The sequence below is a fragment of the Trichosurus vulpecula genome, chromosome 4 (assembly GCF_011100635.1).
Source record: "Trichosurus vulpecula isolate mTriVul1 chromosome 4, mTriVul1.pri, whole genome shotgun sequence".
Lineage (NCBI taxonomy): Eukaryota > Metazoa > Chordata > Mammalia > Diprotodontia > Phalangeridae > Trichosurus > Trichosurus vulpecula.
In genome coordinates this window covers 34,690,107-34,710,761 of record NC_050576.1, presented here as the reverse complement: position 1 = coordinate 34,710,761, position 20,655 = coordinate 34,690,107, and the positions used below count along the sequence as shown (strand labels likewise).

The following is a 20,655-nucleotide window of genomic DNA, read 5'->3' as shown; positions in this document are numbered from 1 at the left end:
GGGCAGCCCCCTGCCCAGGGAGGCCAGCTTACGGGGGCCTGTAGGGAGAGGATCCTGGGGGAGGGCGGGGCAGCCCTCCCCTACCCCTGCCCAGGGAGGCAGGCCTTCGGAGGTGTCTCTGAGGGGCCATGTCTCCTGAGGAAGGGTCCTCATCAAAACACTCATTCCACTGCCTTTTTTTCCCTGGAGATCTCTGGGGGGCACAGGAGATACAGCCTAGAATCCACATGAGCACCTGTGATTGGGTGGGCGGTGGTAGCTCAGATTTACTGGACCTGCATTTAGTTGTGATACACACCAGCAATGACAGTCGGCAACTCTCTTCATGTACCTCTCTGCCTCAGCTTCTTCGTCTGTGAAATGGGACTAACAGTGCTGGATGTCCTATGTCACTGAGCCGCTGGGAGGACTGGTCGCACTGTGAGCGCTCACTCAAGAGACGGGGGCTGTGGGTGTGGCCCGGGATGCCAGAGAGCCCTTCCCTGCTGGGGGCTGGGCTACCTCTGGCTCCTAAGGTGGGGCCTGCCTGAGGAGGGCCTTCATAAAACACATCTGCCTGGCTGGTCCAACTGGCACACAGAGGATTAAAATGGTAAATAAAATTAAGCCTGAGCGTAACTCACGGTTAAGATTTCACTAATGTGAGCCGGGCGCCACCACCCCCGCCCCCAGCTGTAAATCCTTCAAGCACGGGTCTGTGCTTTATGGCCGAATCAGGCCGAGAGCATTTCCCTTTTACCACGGATATAACCAGGGAGAACTTGTGGGCAAGTGGTCTCCTGGAACACAGCCAGCTTCAGAAGAAGCCAAGCCCCTTCCCAACCTCGCCAGGGCTCCCCAGGGAAAAGGGTACTGAAAGGCCCGGTGACAAGGAGCAGGTGTCCGACTCTGGAGATGGGAGAACAGTGCCACCCAGTTCTGGGACCCACTGAAGGCTGTGCACCTGCAAAGGCCCCTGGACCCTCTCATCCCTCTCCTTCCAGTTACCTTGGTCATTGTCCTAACTAAAGATAGGCTGAGACAGAAAGGGGGCGGGACTTGCCCTGGACTGCACAGGCAGGAAGTAGCATAGCCAGATTTGAACCCAGGGCTCCAACACCAAAGCTACCACCTGCTTCACAGCCTCCCAGAACAGGCAGGTTCCTCTTCTGCATGCATCATTCAGGTTACTGCTCACTCTCCTGCTCTGCCTGGAGGGGGGAAAGGGAAGCTCCTGAGCCTGACACTCGTGGCTTTCCCATTCTGGTTCTAATTTCTCTCTTCCTCCCGATCTACAAAATTTCAGATTCTACCTCAGCCATTTACCTGCCAGATGCTTAACCTCTCCCACCCTCAGTTAAGAACAGCACCTCCCAACAATAACAGCCCCTCGCCCTGACCCCAGAGTTGTTGTGAAGGTCAAATGCAATAATCCTGGTAACACACTTTGCAAACCTCAAAGGGCTCAGTCTGCATTAGTTAGGACCATATGCCATGATGCACTCACGCCCCCCTCCACATTGCTCCAGGCTCTGCTGGCAGTGGGCAAGCGATCGGGGTGATGTCCCCCTCACCCCCCAAACTGGAGGGCTGGCCACTAGGGAAGAGATGAACTAGCTGGTCATGGACACTTCTAAGGGGCAGAGGGAAAGCAGAAATCCCTGAAGGAGCTAAAACACTCCTGTGTCGACCTGCCTGCCTGCCCCTCCTCCCTTCCTGCTCCTCTGCTCCAGCCACCCCCACCACCAGCAATGCCCTTTCCATCCCTTTCTTTCTTCTCCCGAAAGTCTTCCATGGTTCATCAGTGACCTCTGCCTCCTCCAATCCCCCCTTGGATGGTCTGGAGCCCATCCAGTCTGGGTACTGCCCCTCTCTATGCTGCCCTGTTAGAATGGAAGCTTCCAAAAGAAGGAGGGCTTGAGCTCTGGACCCAGCAGGGAGCAATGTGGCCTGGGGAACGAAGGAGGAGACTGGCAGGGCTCCCTCCAAAAGAATGGTTCTCAGGGCAGGGGAGAACATGGAAGGGTGACAGGAGGCTGGCCCTCTCCCTCCCTCCTGGCACCTGGCCTTCCTCTGCCAGCTCTAGACCAGAGACAGCTGCTGGAGAGACCTGCCTGGGCTCCATCCACTCACCTCCTCCCAGAAGCTGCTTACAGCAGGTGAAATGAATCTTCTCCATGAGCTCTCCAGGCCTAAGGCCCTGTGAGGCTAACGAGGCCATCTCCCCACTAATGCATTTGAGCTTGGCAGGCCCGCGGCCCCCTTCATCAGCTGCTGCAGGTATCTCTTCTTTAATTAATACCACTGCTGAGTCTCCGCAGGGAACGTCACCCACAATGAATGGCTCTCTCTCATTAGAGCTGGGCTGAGCTGATGGATTCAGGATGAGGCAGATGATACAGGGAGCCAGTGCTAACAAGAGACGGCAGCCGCTGCACCCACTACTGGCTTCTGCCGGCTTCTGAGGCCTGCCCGGGGGGGCCCCCACCCCTGGAGGGTAGGCATTGAGCCCCCCGGAGAGGGCAAAGTCAACAGCAGCTCTGATGAAGAGGGGAAGAAGGGGCTGCAAAGAACACTAGCTCAAGGCATGCCCAGAGAACAGGAAAGCAATAGGGTGACGCCTGCCAAGGGCAGGCTCCATGGGGGCCACTGCCAAGCTATCTAAGGCCAGCTGAGGCTGGGCCTCTGCTCAGAGCCTGACACCGGGTGGAAGCCCAGGTGCACGGGCTAAAGTCAGAGTAAACCGAAGGAGGGCCCCCCCAAACACTGCAAGCAGTGAAGAGCGGGGAGAGACAGAGATCTCCCCCTGCCCTGGGGGGATTCTCCACTTCTGTGTGCAAGGAGGTGGCAGGTGGGTTGGTCACACAGAGATGGAGGTGCCCATCACCACAAGGCCCCTGGGAGCCTGTGACAGAGGCCTCCTACGCCTAGAGGACACAGAGTCTGGGAATGATTGCACACAACCTGACCCCTGCTTGGAAGTAGCTTTGGGGGTCCCAGCTGGTCAGCTCCAAGCAGCCCCTTTATACTTAGGAGGAGAGAAGACATGTGCACCCAGGCCTCCACTCTGCAGCCTGCACCCAGGCCCTCAGGCAACAAGGAAGGAAGGGTCCCTAACGAAGAGGAGGCAGGTTCACCAAAGGGCCCTCCACACACAGCCTCGTTTCCAACCCTAGATGGGACGATGCCATTCCAAGGAGCCTCTGTTTGAAAACCCCCAAGGAGGGGCAAAGGTGGGGTACACCATCTCTGGAGGCTGTCCGGTCCCCTCTGGGCCAGGCACTGAGCCTGAACTTGCCTCCCAACAGCCTCCCTCCCTCTACTCCTACTTCTGCCCTTGGGGGCCTTCAAGCAAGACAAGCTCTTCAGATACCCCCCAGGTGTACACCCCATCACTAGAGGGGAGACATCTTTACACAGCAGGCTCCTGGTGGCTCCAATCAATGTCACAATTTCTTAATGACCTCCAAGTGCCCAGGCCTGTGCACCTACTATGGGGAAAACACATTCAATTTAATTCAACAAGGTTTTATTAAACCCCTACTACGTGTGTGCCAGACCATGTACAGAGATGTCCAACAACAGTCATGGCCCTCAACAAGCTTCCAGTCAGACGGCAGAGATAACATGCGTACAAGTAGTGGAATATAGGGGAGGGCGTGACAAGTGGCACGGCTCGATACCCCTGGGGAGAGGATGGGGGCGGTATCAGCAGTGAGGTCTGGGGGGAAGAGAAAGATTTCAAGAGATGATGAGGAAGGAGCTCATTCCAGGCACAGGAGGGCAGAGCACTAACTGGGGACAGCCAGGCCTCCACCATGGCTGGACCGTTCAGGGTCCCAAGGGGAAGAAGATGAAGTGGGAGGCGGAGCAGGCCGGCAGAGGCCTTGAATGCTGACGTCACAAGCTCATTTCAGACAGCAAATCTAAGAAGGGGCTGGATTCATACCCCATCCCCAAACCTCTTCCCCCAACACACACATAGCACAGCCTCCCCACACCAGGGATCTCTGCCCAGGCCTGCAGGCCAAGGACCCAAGGGCCACTGTCAGAAACCCAGCAAGGGGATGCTTGGCTGGGCAGCACTGGTGAGCAGACTGAGCCCTGGGGGTCCACACGATGCCACAAAGTGTCTGCTCTCATGGAATTCACAATCTAACAGAGGAGAAAACATGTCAATACCTGGGCACAGTCAGAAAGTGGGAGGACCATGCAAGGTCCCCTGTGGAAGGCAGCACTGGAGCTATGGCTTGAAATAGGCCAGAGAAGCGAGGAGGCAGAGCATTCCTGGCAGGGGGCACAGCTCGGGAAAAGACACAGAGGTGGGAGATGGGGTGTTGTGTGTGAGGAACAGGAAGGAAGCCAGTATGGCTGGAGAAGACTAAAAAATAAGAAGAGGCCAGGCTGTGGAGAGCCCTACTGCCATACCCAATTCTAGAAAGAACAGGAAGCCACCAGGGGTGGGGAGGGCTGGGCCATGGTCAGACAAATCGCTTTGGCAGCAGTCAAGGAAGGATTAAAGTGGCTAGGAGATCAGGGAGAAATCTACCTTGGGGGAGAGGTAGAGTCCTGCTGGAGTCTGCCCTGGTGCCCATCGGGAAGCTGGCACTCAGGGAAGACAGTATTCAGCTGGAGAACATTGGAGGGAGGGGCAACCCGAGGAGTGGCGGGAGACCTGGCAGCCACGTCATCTGAGGACCTGGTGAAGGAAATGGGGGGTGGGTGGCCTCGAGAAGGGAAGACCTGGGAGACATGAAGGCTTATCTTGAGCCTGGGCTCCCCCTGCATGGGGCTCTTCTGACCAGGAAGATGCGCAGAGGCTTCTGAGCTTCTCTGACTGGCTATGGGCAGCCCCTAACCAAGCCACGGTGTCAGAGCTGGAGGGGAAGCTGGGGCCCTGGGGTCCAGCCCCCACCCAACAAGTGACTGTACTAAGAAGTGGGGCCTGAAGAGTGCCAATGCAGAGAGACTATCCAGACCTGGAACAGCTCTGATGCTGGGAAACCTCGAAATGTGGCTCTCTCCAGCTGCCCTCACTGCTCCTGGCTCTGGCCTGGCTGCCTCCTCCATGTCCCAGCCCTCCCCTGCTGAGGCTCCAGCTCTTCTCAGAGAATTAAATATCCCCGACTCCTTCAACGGAGCTTCATCCAAATGGCCCTCCCTCTTCTGGCTGCCCCTTCTAGACATTCTGCCGTTCATCCGGCTGAGTCAGCTAGAGCCTGAGGTCCACTCAAACCTCTAGATCCTTTTCCGAAAAAGTGGTGACTCTCTATGTCCTCCACCTTCTGTACCTGAGGTGAAGCTTCATGACCTAGGGGGCCCCGTGGATAGGCTGGGAGGTGGGGCATCTTCCCTACAGGCCCACCAGAGGACAGGTAGAACTGGTGCTCCCTTCTCACACAGTTTAGGCTCTTGGGATGCTCCCAGGACTGCAGCAGGTACCTAGTCTTGTGTGCCTGTAGGCCCCACCATTGGAAGAGGAGCTCCCTGCGGGCAGGGGCTGTTCGGTGCTTTCTTTGTATCCTCAGTGCCTGGGACACAGTAACTGACCGACTGACTTGGTCTCAGACAGCTCCAGGGCTGGACTGTTCCCTAGGCCTGGAGACCTCAGGCTCTGCCCAGCAGCTCTGGCCCTGGCTTGGGATCCCTTCTGCCTACAGGCAGTGAGGCCTTGCAGGAGCTGGGCTGCCACCTCCATGCTTTCCACAGAAGTGCTATGCCTGGAGCTTTTACTAGGAAATCAACTTTGAAAATATTTGTAAAGTGCTTAGCACAGGCCCTGGCACATAGTAGGTGCTTAATAACAGCTCATTCCCTTCCTTTCTCCTTCCCCTTTAGTGCAATGACAAGCTAGACAAAGCCAGAAAACCAGGCTACTGGTCCCAGTTCTGCCACTTACGGCTTGGATGACCTCCTGAGCCTCACTTAGGTAGTGAAGGAGGCAGAGAGCTGGCCTTGGAATCAAGAAGAGCTGAGTGTGAACCCTGCCTGAGACACCTCATTTACTTTCAGCATCAGTTTCCTCCTCTGTACAATGGTTCCAAGGACAGCATCCACCTCACAGGGTCTTCATGGGGACCCCATAAGAGCATCTGTGAAATGCTTCCCAAGCCTGGAAGGGCTCTGGGTAAGCTACAGGGCTCACAGAGAACAAGGCCTCGACCTTCCCAATCCCCCCAACTCCTCCCTTCCAAAGGACACAGCAGAAGGCCGGCCACTACTCTGGGCTGCACTGGCTGTCATGGGACACAGGCTTTTGGCCACTTTCCAGCCCTGACCTCTGCTGGCCTCCAGTCTGACCTTTCAGACGTCTCCAACTGAACGACCTACAGACATCTTCAACATGTCCCAAACTGAGCTCATCCTCTCTCCCCCAAAATCCCCCCTTTTCTGAATGTCCTCCTTACTCTCCAGGGCACCACTGTCCTCTTGGGCCCCACACTTTCTCTCCCTCCCCACAGCCAGTCTGTGGCCAAGGCCTGTGGATTTCACTTTTATGGCATCTCTGGGATACAACCCCTTCTCTCCTGACTCTGCCTTCACCCTGGCGCAGGCCCTCACTGCCACGAGTCTCTCCCCACTTCAGTCCACCTCCCACCCAGATGTCAGTGATCTTCCTGAAGCACTGGTCCACGCCATCCCCACACTCAATAAACCCCAGAAGCTCCCTATCACTGGCAATCAGAACCGTTCAGAAGCTGGCTCCTTCCATTCTTCTTACACATTGCCTCCCCCTGCCTCCTCAAACAAGACCCTCTGTCTCCTGACTTGAGGATTCTCACTGGCTGGCCCTGTGCATGGAACATTCTCCATCCTCATCTCTGCCTCCTCCAAGAAGCCTGTTCTGATACCTCTTAATGCCAGCCCCTTCCTTCTGTTATCTCCAAATCATCCTGCCTGTAGCCTGTTTGTAGTTATTTACATGTCGTCTTCCCATTAGACTGTGAGTTCCAGGAGACCAGGGACTGTCTTTTTGCCTTTCTTCGTGCCCCTAGCCCTTGGCACAGTGCCTGGCACATAGTAGGCACTTAATAAATGCCTACTGACTGAGTTTCTGCCTCCTGGTCTCTTCTAAATGCCCTCACTACAGCTGCTTTGCCAGCCCTGACCCTCCAAAGGCCCTCAGTCCCTTGAGCTGCCACTGAGGGGGCCCAGGCAGAGTAGTATCCCTCTACCTTGGATCCCCACTTGGCACTGGATTTCTCCCTTACTTACAGGGACCAGCTTCCATCCCACTCCTTGCCTGTTCAGAAAGAGATGTAGCTCAGTTCCGCTTTGCTAAACCCTATTTGGCAATGTGTCTAAACACATGCAAACTTAATTAGTTCAGGAGGGGAGCCTGGGCGTTTGTGGTGATGGATAAAAGTAATGGGAAATGAGACAAGTCAGGGCTGGCAGGGAGTTCTCACTCACGCTCCATCCCTGGCAGGCCGCTAATCAGAGGTGACTCGCCACACGGTTGCAGCCAATCAGCATGCCCACAATGACGGGCGAGTCACTAACAGCCACCTTCCACGAGCGCACCAACAGGAACAGTATTTCCCCCTCAGCCCCAAAGACAAGTGCTCAAGGCTGATTGTCTCCGAGCCAATACTTGGTGCCATTTCCTTTGATCAAGGCAGAAAGAGCGAGTCCACGAGTCCACGAGGCAGCGGCTTGGGAAGTGACAGAGCTAGGTGTGCCTGCTGTGCAGATGAGAGGAGCCCCTCTCCCACCCCACAGCAGCCCAGATCCACACAGAGGCTGTCAGGACCGAAGGAGAGTCATCTACAGCTGGGGCCGGGTTCAGGAATCCCAACAGCCCCACCTTCAGCCTGTGTGGCCTGGACACAAGGATTTCTTGGGCCCTAGGCTAGGGAACAATCACAGTCCTGTCCCCCCACCCCCCAGGAGATTTGGGAGTCAAAGGGATCTCCTTCTTAGCATGAGGAGAGAAACAAATGAAATCCTCCTTCTAAGCAGAGGCACAGCAGCCTGGCCAGGCTGGGGACCGCCCCCAGCTGGGGGCATCTAGCCTCTGCCCCCAGACCTTGGTGGAGGGTCCATTTCTTGGAGCCCCTCCTTCCATTTCCTGCTGGGTAGCTGCCCCTTGGCTGCTTCTTCCCACTTCTCAAGCCCTTGCCCTGGGGAAGCAGAGGGAGCAGAGTCTACCACCATTCCTTTCCATGCCAGGAGCTCACTAGGAGGCCCATCTCTCTTGAAGGAGAGGGAATCCTTGCCCACAGAAGCTGCCAGGGAAACCCAGCACATGCGCCTAACCCAGAGCCAGGAAGTATACCATGCAAGAAATCAAGAGAGCAGCTGTGACCCCTGCCCACCCCCCAGCGAAGAGGTCAGAGGACACAGACCCCAAGTAATGTGGCCCACAGTCCCTCCACATGCCATCACCTTTCTGGGGGCTAATCCTCTCCTCTCCTTGCCCCCTGCCTTTGCAGATGATTCCTGAAACCTCCTCCCACAGGACAGAGGGCCACTTCCATCAGTCCCAGCCCACCCAAACTGAAATGTCCTGGCTTGCTGTCACGCCTCCAGGGTCTGGGGTTAAGCTTCAGCCTCCCAGGTTTTCATCCTTCAAGATGAAATGAACCAGGGCCACACACTCTGTGTCAGCCTGACTCTGGCCAAGGGCCTTCAGTCAACACCCAGCTCCACCCCCAAAAGGCAGGCTCAGGATGGGGGGCAGAAGGAGCAGCAGCACAATGAGACAGTGGGAGACAGGGGAGTTTAGGTTTGGGTTTGCTTCTCAGCCAGGTGAGATGTCCCTCCACTAACGACAGTCTGCCTCGCCAGAAGCTAAGACAGAAGCACCAGGCACTGCTCTGTGGGCAGTTCTCACCTCTGATTGGGCCTTGGATGGAAGCGAGGGCTCCCAAAGGCCCCAGCCCGACCCCCACCCCTTTCTGGGGCTGTGGCTGCCACCCCAGGCCCCCCCTGCCTAAGTCTCACTAATCAGCAGACCCTGAGCCTCAGGGTAGAGAACACAGAACCTAGATGTCCAGCTCTCAGGGACCGCAGGGAAGAATCTGAGATACACCACTAACAAGTTACGGATGTCAATTTAGCGGCACATGTGTCAAGCTTGCCTGGCTCCTCTGTGTGATAAAAACCCCCTCCATGAGCCAGCGTGGAGACGAGCGGAGACTCAGATGGGCGGTTACGGGAACGCCACTGCATTGGATGCGCTGTCACGGAGCATGGTGCGGATGTCCGCCTGGGCGGCTTTTATTTTGTTAGACATTTAATTAAGAGGCTGCCTTCCCAGCAGCTAACCTGGCTCTAGCTGCTAAAAGGCAGTCAGAGGCTTGCCAGCCACGAGGCCTCCCCACCCCATCGGCTTCCTTCCCACACACCTGTCTCCTGGGCAGCTGGCTCCCAAAGCCCAAGCCAGCCCCAGGCTCCCAACAGACGCTGCTTCCAAGCCAGGGCTCACAGCCCCCCACTCATCCATCCTTCATCAGGTTCTGTGGCTACCTATCTGAGGATCCAGATGTGTGATCCTAGAGCCATATCAGCTAGCTCAGTGAGTAACACTGGCCTGGTCCCCACAATGGGCACTGTCAAAGACCTGAGGGCAGAGGAGCAGAAAGGAGGCCTCCTACTCACACAGCATCCCCTCTACCACCCCCAAGACCCCACCTGCCCCACTCACAGGAAAAGTTGCAGATGCAGCCAGGTAGCTAGGGGGGCAGAGCCCCTGGGCATGCCAGCCAGGTGAGCCCTCCTGGGCCTCTTTCACCGCATCTCAAAGCTCTTCCTCCCACCTCCAGTCTGCCCTCCCCGCCAGCCCCAAGGGCCTATCTCTCTCTGCCCTTCCTCCACCAAACCACCCTGAGCCTCCTATCAGCCTCTAAGCCCTCCTCCACATGGTCCCTCCCCCTCAAATATGGCTGTCTGTGGCTCTGAAGATGAGTGTGTATCTGGGCTACAGGAGGGGAGGAGTGTGAGCTGGGGGGGTGATAGTAGGAAATAGTTAAGTATAATGTGGGGCTCCTGGCCTTCACATTTTTTCCCTCAGAGTCTGGTTGGCAGGGATTCCATCTTCTGAATGCTTAATATATAGGAGAGTCCTGGCTCTGCATTCAAATTTCACCTTGCATGCTTACTCCCTGTATAACCTTGAAGAATTCACTTGACCCACCAGAGCTTGTTTCCTCATCTGTAAAGTGAGGAGGCCGGCCTTGATGATCCCTGTGGCTCCAGGTCTATGATCCTAGCACACAAGGACTTGGCCTTGAAGAGAAAGCGCTGCTGTTTGGCAGCAGGCAAAGCCCTCCCCAGGGGGATGCTCTCCACCTTCGGCCACACATAACATGGAGGGATCAATACACTCAGTCCTCCACAAACAAACCCCAGCCTTCCTGCACACCTCCCAACCCCTAAGGCTAACAGAAGCCTAAGAGCCAGTGAGGACAGAAACCAACTTCCTTCCAGCCTGTCTGGGGCCAAGGGGGTGAGGCAGAGGTAAAAGATGGGGAGATACACGTCCCACAGGGCCCCAAGTGACTCAGGACCTGCCTCCAGAAGTCTACCAGCACAACTCACTGCCATGGACTGGCTTCCCAGAAGCCACGCAGGGCAACACGGCAAGGCAGGGGACCCCGCCCCTTCTCAGTCCCAAACACACGGACTGCACATGCCTGGCCTGGGCCCCCTCAGGATCTTCTGGCAGCAAAGCTTTTCCCAGGGCCAGAAAGGCTTGGGCAGAGTGGGCCCAGCCACAGTGGGCCTCGGTCTACTCTTCTCAGGGCCTGTTTGGGTGCCTCCCTCTCCCTAGAAGCTGCCTGACATCTGAATGGCTGGGGCTGGGCTGCCCATGTCATACTCACATCACTTTCAAGTCCCAGTCTCCACAAGTGACAAAGATGGACTTGACACTCGGGTCTAGAAGGCCTTCTTTCGCCATCCACTCATCGACCCTCTGGAAAGAACACAAGAAGAGAAGAGATTGGCCTCTTTCTTTTCTGAAGCAAACAAAAGGCCTGGTAGCCAGAAGCAGATGAACAGAAGAAAATGATGCTTAGGCACACTGGGCCCATGGAAGCGAGCGATTCCTATTCCCCGGCCAGCCCTGCAGGGACAAGACGGTTTCCTGGGGCTGGGACTCAGGGATACCTCCAGAGTTCCCCTCTCCACTCTTCTCAGCCTGGCTGGCATGCCACCGTAGGCCTGGGACCTGGGGCTAAAGCTAAACCAAATGGTGCCAAACAAGGACAAAGACCCCTGATTAAGAATTCATTAATTCCTCATCAAGGAGTAAAGAGGGCAAGGGAAAGAAATCTCATGACCAAGGCAAAATGCACATCCCTATTGCCAGGCAGGTGTCAGGAAGTCCATTCATCAAGCATTTATTAAGCACCTACTATGGAACAGTTGCCAAGGATACAAAGACAAAAAGAGGGTGATCCCTACCATCTTGCCAGAAGGGACCACCCCAAGCTTTCCAAAGTGCTGAGGTCCTGCCCTCTTCCAGGAATGCTGGGAGCCAATGCCCTAGACCCAAGCCCTGAGCAAGATCAAGGTCTGATTGTCTGGAAACCAGAATATTAGGTGTCCTGAAGATGGGTGCCAAGGGCCCTCTCCCCATGCCAACACAGCAGCATTCCAGCAGAGAACCAAAGGACTCAAATCTGTGATCCTGGAGGGATCTGGATCTGGAGCTGGGAGAACCCTGGAAGCCAACACAGGAGACCATGGAAGCCTAGAGTACTAAGGTACTTTAGAGGTACTAAGCACCTAGTGACAGACAGGGTCAGGTCCCAGACCTATACTGGGGCCACTCCTGGGAGCTGCTGCTGGGGCTGGGCTGTAACAAGCACAGCTCTCATTTCAAGACTCTCCAGGCTGGAGTGCTCTCAGAGGCCATCTCCAACAGTTAGCTAACCTAGAATTCCACTGACTAGACCTTCAAAGGCCAACTCATTTGGTTGGTACCTCCACCTTCTGAAGGACAAATTATCATTAAGGCAAGTCAAGAAGTTATTAGCAGCTCTGCTTTAGGGAAAAGCTCCAGGAAATGCCTGGATAACTGAAGTCCCCCATCAGTACCATACCCTGTCTCTACTCCACACTTGTGAGCAAGTTCCCAAACTCCTCATCTATTTTCTCTTTCTGTCCAGGTGGTCTACACCAATGACAAAAATCACTTCTGTTTCTCCCTCCTTTGAACTTTCTCTCTTCTTCTCTCCCAATTTCCCCCTCCTACTTCCCTGTTGAGTAAGACAAATGCTTGCATCTGTGTGTACATGTATTCTTCCCTCCTCTGACTAGTTCAGATGTGAGTGAGGTCAGAGTCACCTGCTCCCCCCACCCCCTCTGTTGTATAAAGGCTTCTTTATGCATTCCATTTATGGGAGATAATTTCTCCTTTTTTCTTCCTTCCCCCCTCCACTTCCCAGTGCATTCCATTTCCCCACCCTTCCATTCGTCTTTTGAGATCATCCAAACACAACAGAATCATAGTAGGCCCCTTCTTATTAGACTCTCTCTAAGATCCCTAGTAATGATAAAGTTCCAAGGGATTACATATACCATCTCTCCATAGAAGAATGTGAACAGTAAAATGTATAGTCTATTATGATTCCTCACAAATGTCTATTCTCCAAAGCTTCTCTTAGGTCTTGTGTTTATATGTCAAAATTTCTACACAGCTTTGGTCTTTTCATCAGGAATGTTTGAAAGTCTTCAATGTCATTAAAGCTCCATTTTTCCCCTGTAGGATTATACTAAGTTTTGCTGGGTGGATTATTCTTGGTCATAAGCCTAAATCCTTTACCTTCTGGAATATCATTCCACACTCTCTGTTCCTTGAAAATTGTGGCTTTTGGCTAATATTCCTAGGAATTTTCATTTTGAGATTTCTTTCAGGAGGTAACTGTTGAATTCTTTCCATTTCTACCACGCCTTCTGATTCTACGAAATCTGGGCCCTTTTCTGTGATTATTTCTTGAAATATGATGTCTAGACTTTTTGTTGTTGTTGTTCAGGGCTTTAAATCATCTGTTCTCAATCTCTTTTCCAGGTCAGTTGTTTTCCATGAGATATTTCTATTTTTTTTTCCTATTTTTTCGAAGTCTTTTGACTTGAAAGGATATGAACAGGCAATTTTCAGACAAAAAAAATTAAAGCTATCTATAGTCACATGAAAAAGTGCTCTACATCACTAGTGATTAGAGAAATGCAAATCAGAACAACTCTGAGGTACCCTCTCATACCTATCAGACTGGCTAATGTGACAAAAAAGGAAAATTATAAATGTTTGAGAAGATTTGGGAAAATTGGAATGCTAATGCATTGTTGGTGGCGTTGTGAACTTGATCCAACCATTCTGGCGAACAATTTAGAACTATACCAAAAGAGCTATAAAACTGTGCTTATCCTTTGATCCAGCAACAGCACTACTAGTATCTCAAAGAGATCACAAAAAAGGGAAAAGGACTCACATGTACAAAAATATTTATAGCAGCTTTTTTTGTGGTGGCAAGGAACTGGAAACCGAGGGGATGCCCAACAACTGGGAAATGGCCGAACAAGTTGTGGTCTATGAATGTAATGGAATACTACTGTTCTAGAAGAAATCATGAGCAGGCAGACTTCAGAAAAACTTGGAAAGACTTACATGAACTGATGCTGAGTGAGGGGAGCAGAACCAGGAGAACACTGTACACAGTTACAGCCACATTGTGTGATGACTGACTTTGATAGACTTGGCTCTTCTCAGCCATACAAGGTTCTAAGACAGCTCCAAAAGGCTCATAATGGAAAATGCCACCCACATCCAGAGAGAACTATGGAGTCTGAATGGAGGTTGAAGTAGACTATTTGCTCTTTCTCTTTTTTGTTTTGTTTCTTCTTTCTCACGATTCATTTCATTGGTTCTAATTCTTCTTTACAACATGACTAATGTGAAAATATGTTTAATGTGAATGTACATGTAGAGCCTATATCAGACTGCACTTTGTCTTGGGGAGGGGGAGAAAATTTAAAACTCAAAAGCTTGTGGAACTGAATGTTATAAACTAAAAATAAATTAATTAAAAAAAAAAGAAATAATAAGCAAGCAGATTTCAGAAAAACCTGGAAAGGCTTATACATACTAATGCTGAGGGAAGTGAGCAAAACCAGGAGAACACATTGTACACAGTAACAACAACATGGGGTGATGACCAACTTTGATAGACTTAGCTCTTCTCAGCAACACAGTGATCTAAGACAACTCCAAAAGACTCCTGATGGAAAATGCTATCCACATCCGGAGAAAGAACCGCAGAGAGTGAATGCAGATCGAAGCATACGATTTTCTTTCATTTTTTCTTTCTCGTGGTTCTTCCCTTTTGTTCTGATTCTTCTTTCACGATATGACTGATGTGGAAATATTTGATGTGATTGTATATGTATAGCCTATATCAGACTGCATTCCATCTTGGGGAGGGGGTAAAATTGGGAACTCAAATCTTATAAAAGTAAATGTTGAAAACTTAAATTTTTAAAAAGTATTTTGACTTTCTCTCTCTCTCTCTCTCTGTCTCCCTCTCTCTCTCTCTCTGTCTCCCTCTCTCTCTCTCTCTGTCTCTCTGTCTCTCTCTCCGCCGCACCCAATGAATTTTTGTTAGGTTAAGTGTCCAACCTGCATTTCTCTTTGAAAATTTTCTTGTAGATGTTTTCAAGTCATTCTCTTCTGTGTTTGTGCCTAGAGCTTCCCTGTCACAAAAGTACTCTTTCTGATTGAGTTCTCATTTGTTTTTGCTTGTTCTTCCAGCTTATAACTTGATTATGGATGTCTATGTTAGTGGTGGGCTCTGTTCACTTCTAGCAGCAATGTCTGACCCGAGCTTTTACTCATCAGTCTGGGGCAGGGGGTCTGCAAGTTTTCAGTGCTCTCAAAGATGTGTCATTGGGGGAGAGGTCTGCCCACTGCCCCCCTGGTTTAAGCTCTGCAAGTTCCTGACTTGGGTCTGAGTCTGTTGGCTTGTGCATTACTGAGTTTCAATAGACTGCTGCAGGACTCTGTCTCTGTTAGGCAGAGGGAAAGTTCAGCAGGTTCAGAGTAACTGCACTCCTGGCTCCACTTTGGTCCGGGATCCTGCCCTGCTTATTCCTCTGCAGGCTTACGTGTTGGATTAAAGGTAGAGCTGAGTCACTGCTATTCTCTAGCGTTCAGAGCCATATAACTACATTTCTGGAACTTGTTCCTTGCTCAGAACATAGCTAGGGCCCACACTGGCTTGGGACCACACCTCTCCTCCCTAGATCTGTGCCCTAGAACTGAGTAATAGGCAACAGAAGTGCCAGCTGGCATCAGCGCCTGTACCCAGTGCTAGTTCAGGGATCCCCTGGGATTTCTTTTTGCCCCAGTGCTTCCTGCCCTGGCACCTTGTCTTGGCCTACTTTCAGTCCCTCAAAGCTGGAATGCTCCAAACTGCTGGCACCATGCACACTCCTGGCAACCTCCATCCTCAATGTCAGCAGACCTTTCTGTCTGTCTCCCTAAGCTGCCTTGGGCTGAAGAAATGACTACTGTGACCTTTTCTTGGCTGTCCTGATCAAAATTCAGTCTGGTGCATTTTCTAAGTCATTGTCGAGAAGGTGTGCTGGGCAAAATGGTCCTTCTTAATCTGTCATCTTGACTCTACCTCCTGATGGTATCTGACTAGCTATGGACTACTGCTGAGGAGGACCATCTGTGCTAGACTGACCAAGGAAGACAGATACCTAGCACAGACCACAATGCTACAAACTGGGATTGGATCTACAGAAAGGTCTTCTGATGGTGGTCACAGCTGCCCAGCAGAGGTAGCTATCCCTACGGATTGGGTGAAACTTTCCAAACTCAACTCTGCCATACATGTGGCTGAACACCAACAAATCAATACCATCCAGGGTCCTGGCTAGTCAGATACTCGTCACAGAGTCTCAAATTAAACATCGCATTCTGACAAGTCATTCCCTGACACCTTCCACTCAGAGCCCTGGCAGCCCTGAGGGCCAGGACCCTCCTCATTAGCACCTTCTGGAACCTCCTGAGCACGTTACTTCCAGATCAGCCCTTGCTCCTTCTTAACATACAGTGTGGCCCCACACTCCCTTCGGTCTTTCCTGTTTCTTTGGAATGAAGCAGAGCCTTCTAGAGCCATGGACTAGTCATGGGTCTTAACCTACGAAATCTAAGAGATACCTGAGAGGTCAAGGCTGCTACCTCCCTGAATGAGGAGTTCTTGTTTGCGGCCCAAACTTTGTGCCTTGTGCACAGACTCTGGAGGCCACAGGCTTTGCTTCTAGAGCCTTCCTTGAATTGTGGCTTCTGTAAATTTCTGGATATTTCAAGTTCTTCTTCCTATGTCATGGCTTCTTTACAGTATCTAGCTGTGTGGCTAGATGTGGAGTTTTCTCCTCTCATACCTGAAATGCCGTGAAGCAACAACTCCATTCTGTAATTGCACAAATAATTTTTTTGAACCCAAGTACAAAACTTCACATGTATCCCTATTAATTTCATCTTAGACCAACATCCTAAAATGTTGGGATCCTTTTGGATTCTATCATACCAAATAGCAGCAGTCTCTCTAACCTTTAGGCCTTCTCCAAATTGGACAAACAAGCTACTTTCCACCTTCAACTAAGTCAAGGCTGTCCAACCTTAGGTTTTTATTGAAACAATAGACAACATATTTTGATTTGCCATTTTAGTGAGAGCTCTGCGGTAGCCTGGCTTCATTTACTAAAACATTTACGTAAATTTCTATGCTTGTAGGTGGGCTACATATATCGCACTGTGGGTTGCATGCAGCCGCATTTTAGACAGCCCTGAACTAACTCAACGACAACCATGTTGAATGTGACAGGGGCCAGGAATGTGATTTTCCTGTCCCAGGATTTTACTCTTCAGCAACCAATCAACAAGAATTTATTTGGTGCCTCCTTGTCAGACACTGTGCGATGATACCACTCTACCCCATCCTCCTCCACCACACTGCACCCTCTGTCACCACCCCCTTTAATCTCTTCGAATCTGCTGGGGGATTCCCTACTGCCTATAAATATGCCCATGCTGTGGATCTCTGCCACCTGCTCAAAAAGACCTCACTCGAGTCCTCCATCCCTGCCTGCTCTCATCCCCTCTCTTCTCCTTTGTTTGGCTAAATTCCTGGAGAAGGCCATGCGATGGGCACCGTCACCTCCTCTGCGGCTTGGCCTCTGACCTCATCATTCAACCAAAACTGCTCTGTCCAATGTTCCCAGTGATCTCCTAACTGCCAAATGTAACCGCATTCTCTTAGTTCTCGTCCCCCTCATCCTCCTCGTCCTCTCTGCAGGCTGGACTCTGTTGGTCACCCTCTTCTGGACACTCTCGTCTCTAGATTTTGATGACACTGTTGTCCTGGTACCCTCCCCGCCCCCTCCTCGTCAGGTTTCTTTGCTAGATCTTACTCAATCATGTGGATCCTCTGCCACAGGCCCCCTCCTCTCCTCCTCTGCCACCTGCATCAGCTTCCACAGTTTCAGTTATCGTCTCTGTACCAACGACTTTCAGGATCTACTTGCCCAGCACTGATCTCCTGACCCCCAACCTCACATCTCCAAGTGAGCATCAGACACGTTGAAGTGGACGTCCCATAAACTCAATACATCCAGAAGCAAGCTCATTATCTTTCCCTCAAACTCTCTGCTCTTCTCTACTTCCCCTGTTACAGCGGAGGGCACTGCTACCCTCCCAGTCAGCCAGGCTCAGAGCTCCTCATTCTTTCACACCCCACCCCCCATGTCGAATCAGCTGCCAAGGCCTGTCTTTTCTACCTCTGTAGCATCTTTCTCACAGGCCCCTTCCCTCCTCTGACAATGCAGATAGCACGGTCTGTCACACAGATCTCTAGGTCCTCATTACCTCATGCCTGGACTGCTCCAATTGCCGGCTGGTCAGGCTCAATGCCTCAAGTCTCTCCTTTTTCCAACCCATCCTTCCCTCAGCTACCAAAATGATCTTCCTAAAACAACCCCACCCAGTAAGCTTGGGTGGCCCCCTGTGACCCCTAGGACCAAACAGAAAGTACTACTTGGCTTTCAAAGTCCTTCCTAACCCAGCCCCTTCCTACCTTTCCAGTCTTCTTACACCTTATTCCCCTCCACTATTCATCACCCCACTGATGCTGACCTCCCCACACTCTCCGGCTATTCCCCAGGCCTGGACTGCTCTCCCTCCTGGCTTCCCAGGCTTCCTTTGAGTCCCACCTCTTCCTAGAAGTCTTTACCGATCCTCTTTAATCTTAGTGCCTTCCCTTTGAGACTGCCCCCAGTGTGCGACAGCAGTCTGTGTGCCCCCTCTCTCATTACGCTGTTCTTTGTCTTGCGTTGTGTCCTCAGCACTAAGCAGGGCACCTGGCACACAGCCAGTGCTTAATAAACGTTAGCTGCCTTGATCTGACTTGACTCTCAAGTCATTTTATGCCCATTTTACAGGCCAAGAAATTAAGGTCTGGAGCAAGAAAACACTGGAGTCAGAACTCAGACCTAGGTCCTCTGATTCTTAGCCCCGTGTTCTTTTCCCTACACCATGGGCAGGGTGTGCACACACACATGACTGTTTTTAAGGGCAGAATGCACAAGTGAGCCAAAGATGATCTCATCCCTACATCACCCAGCCAGTCCAAACCCAACACAAACCACTCCTGGCTTGAAAGACCCAAAGTCATTTTCTCCCTCCTTGGAGTTAGGAAGCCCAGATTAGGACACTGATGGAGAAGAGAGAGAAGACTAGCTGGGAAGAGAGTGTGAGGAGGATCCCCTTCTCCACACCATACCCCACCGCCCCTTGACCTGTGTCCCAAGAGCATGGGCTTGGAAGGGAGCAAATCATCCCCCAGCTGCTCGTCTTCCAACTTTGGCCAAAGATAGCCCAAGATGTCAAAACTGCCCCAGCTTATGCCCAGGATACACTAGGCTATCCTGGTTCAGTTCTACTCCAGGAAGCCCCCACTTCAGATTCAAGATCCCTTTAGCCTTGTATCAGAACTCCTGGAAGCTAGAGCCAGCCAGGCCTGGCAGGGGGCTCTGTGGGCAGCCCCTCCATCCACTGACCTCCATGGGCCAAGGAGAGGGTCCGGACTGCACTCAGCTGTGGTGATATGATCATCCTTCCTCCCCCACCAGGTGGGAGACCCTACCTGGGTGACTGCTGGGGCAGAAGCTGGGGGACGTCCCTTTTGGAAACTGAGTCCAGCTGCCAGACCACTCTGAGGAAGTGGCCCCAGAAGGTCAAGCACAACCAAGGCTAAACGGATAGGGTCCTTTGACCCAGGCAGCCCAAAGTTTCAAGGAAGCCAGAGGCTGAGGCTTTCACATTGTTGTATTATTATCAGCATTTTACCAATGTGAAACCAGACCCAGGGAAATGAAAGAACCCACACACAGGCATGGAAAAGCCAGGACTCACACTTGGGACTTTTGATGGCAACCCATGGCTCCTTCCACTACAAGACTGCAGCTGGAGGGACCTCAGTGAACATCTATTCTGATACCTGAACCCAAATCCCACTCAAACACATCTCTTCTGGAAGCTCCCCCATGATGGGGGCCTCACTACCTATGAAGGCCACCCAAAGAACTCTGGAACAGCTTCTATCACTAAGAAGTTTTCCTTCACACAGAAGCAGGATCCACTGCCCTTCACATGATTCCTCCAGGAAGCAACTCAGTAGGTACGGTGGACAATGCGGGACGTGGGCTCCGAGGACACAGCTCTACCTCCAACTAGGTCGAACACTCTGGATGGGTCACTCTATGTCTCCGTGTACTCTTCTGAGCTCCCCATCCATTCTAAGACCATGAGCCCATGATGCTGCTTGCTGAGACTTGGTGGCCCGTAAAGGTAATCCTGGTAGAGCTCCTAAGACATGGGACTGTCCTGGACATCAAGGGGAGGGCTGGACCTCATCCCAAAAGAGGAGAAGAGCTCAGAGACCACTTCTCTCTCTGGGTTATCAGGGAGAGCCAAGGGCTCCTCCCAAAATTAGGGAGGGGGACTTTGGCAAAAGACAAAGAAAAAGAATCTGGATGGTAAAAAGGGAATCCTGACCAATCAGAGGCCTGGAGGGTAGAATTCAACAATGCAACAAGCATTATCAAGTGCCTACGGTGTGCCAGGCTTGGTGTGAGGCAATGGGATACAAAGACAAGACGGAGACAGTCTCTGTCCTCCACGAGCTTTTGGGTACAGACCATGAGAGGGAGGCGGTGCACAAAGGGCTCCTGGGGGTGGCGGTACATGAGGTGTAAGGCTGCTGAGACACAGAGGTAAGGAGGCCCTTCCAGGCCCATATGAAGCATGGAGATGGCAGGCGTCATTTCATGTAAGCAGAACAGTGAGGAATGATGGGAAGTCTTCTGGAGAGACAGCCTGGCACCAGCCTGAAGGGAATTCACTCTGTGGCATGTGCAAAATTTGCACGGGATGAAGTAGGTGATGTGAAGCAGGCTGTACTGTGCTCAGGGACTCTGTCCTGATTTTCCTGGTAGAAGAATGTCTCACTGGGGGTTGGGGGGCACAGGAGGATGAGGAACCTACGGCGCTAAGTGACAGGTGCAAGTTTTGTCCTGGGTCTCCCCAGATGGAGTGGAAGGCAAAGCCTCTAGAACAGCATGAGACCCCACTGGACAGGGCCTCCTGGCAGCTAGAAGACATCCTTA

At 52.0% G+C, this 20,655-nt stretch overlaps 1 protein-coding gene across 2 annotated transcripts in view; it reads right to left on the bottom strand.

Annotated features, from left to right (window-relative positions):
• Nucleotides 1-20,655, bottom strand: part of ERI3 (ERI1 exoribonuclease family member 3) — a 185,697-nt gene that overhangs the window by 98,748 nt on the left and 66,294 nt on the right. For both annotated transcript variants that reach the window (XM_036758045.1, XM_036758047.1), the window contains one exon: nucleotides 10,806-10,897. In XM_036758045.1, the coding sequence (XP_036613940.1) occupies nucleotides 10,806-10,897 (92 nt within the window). The remainder of the gene's footprint in view (nucleotides 1-10,805; nucleotides 10,898-20,655) is intronic.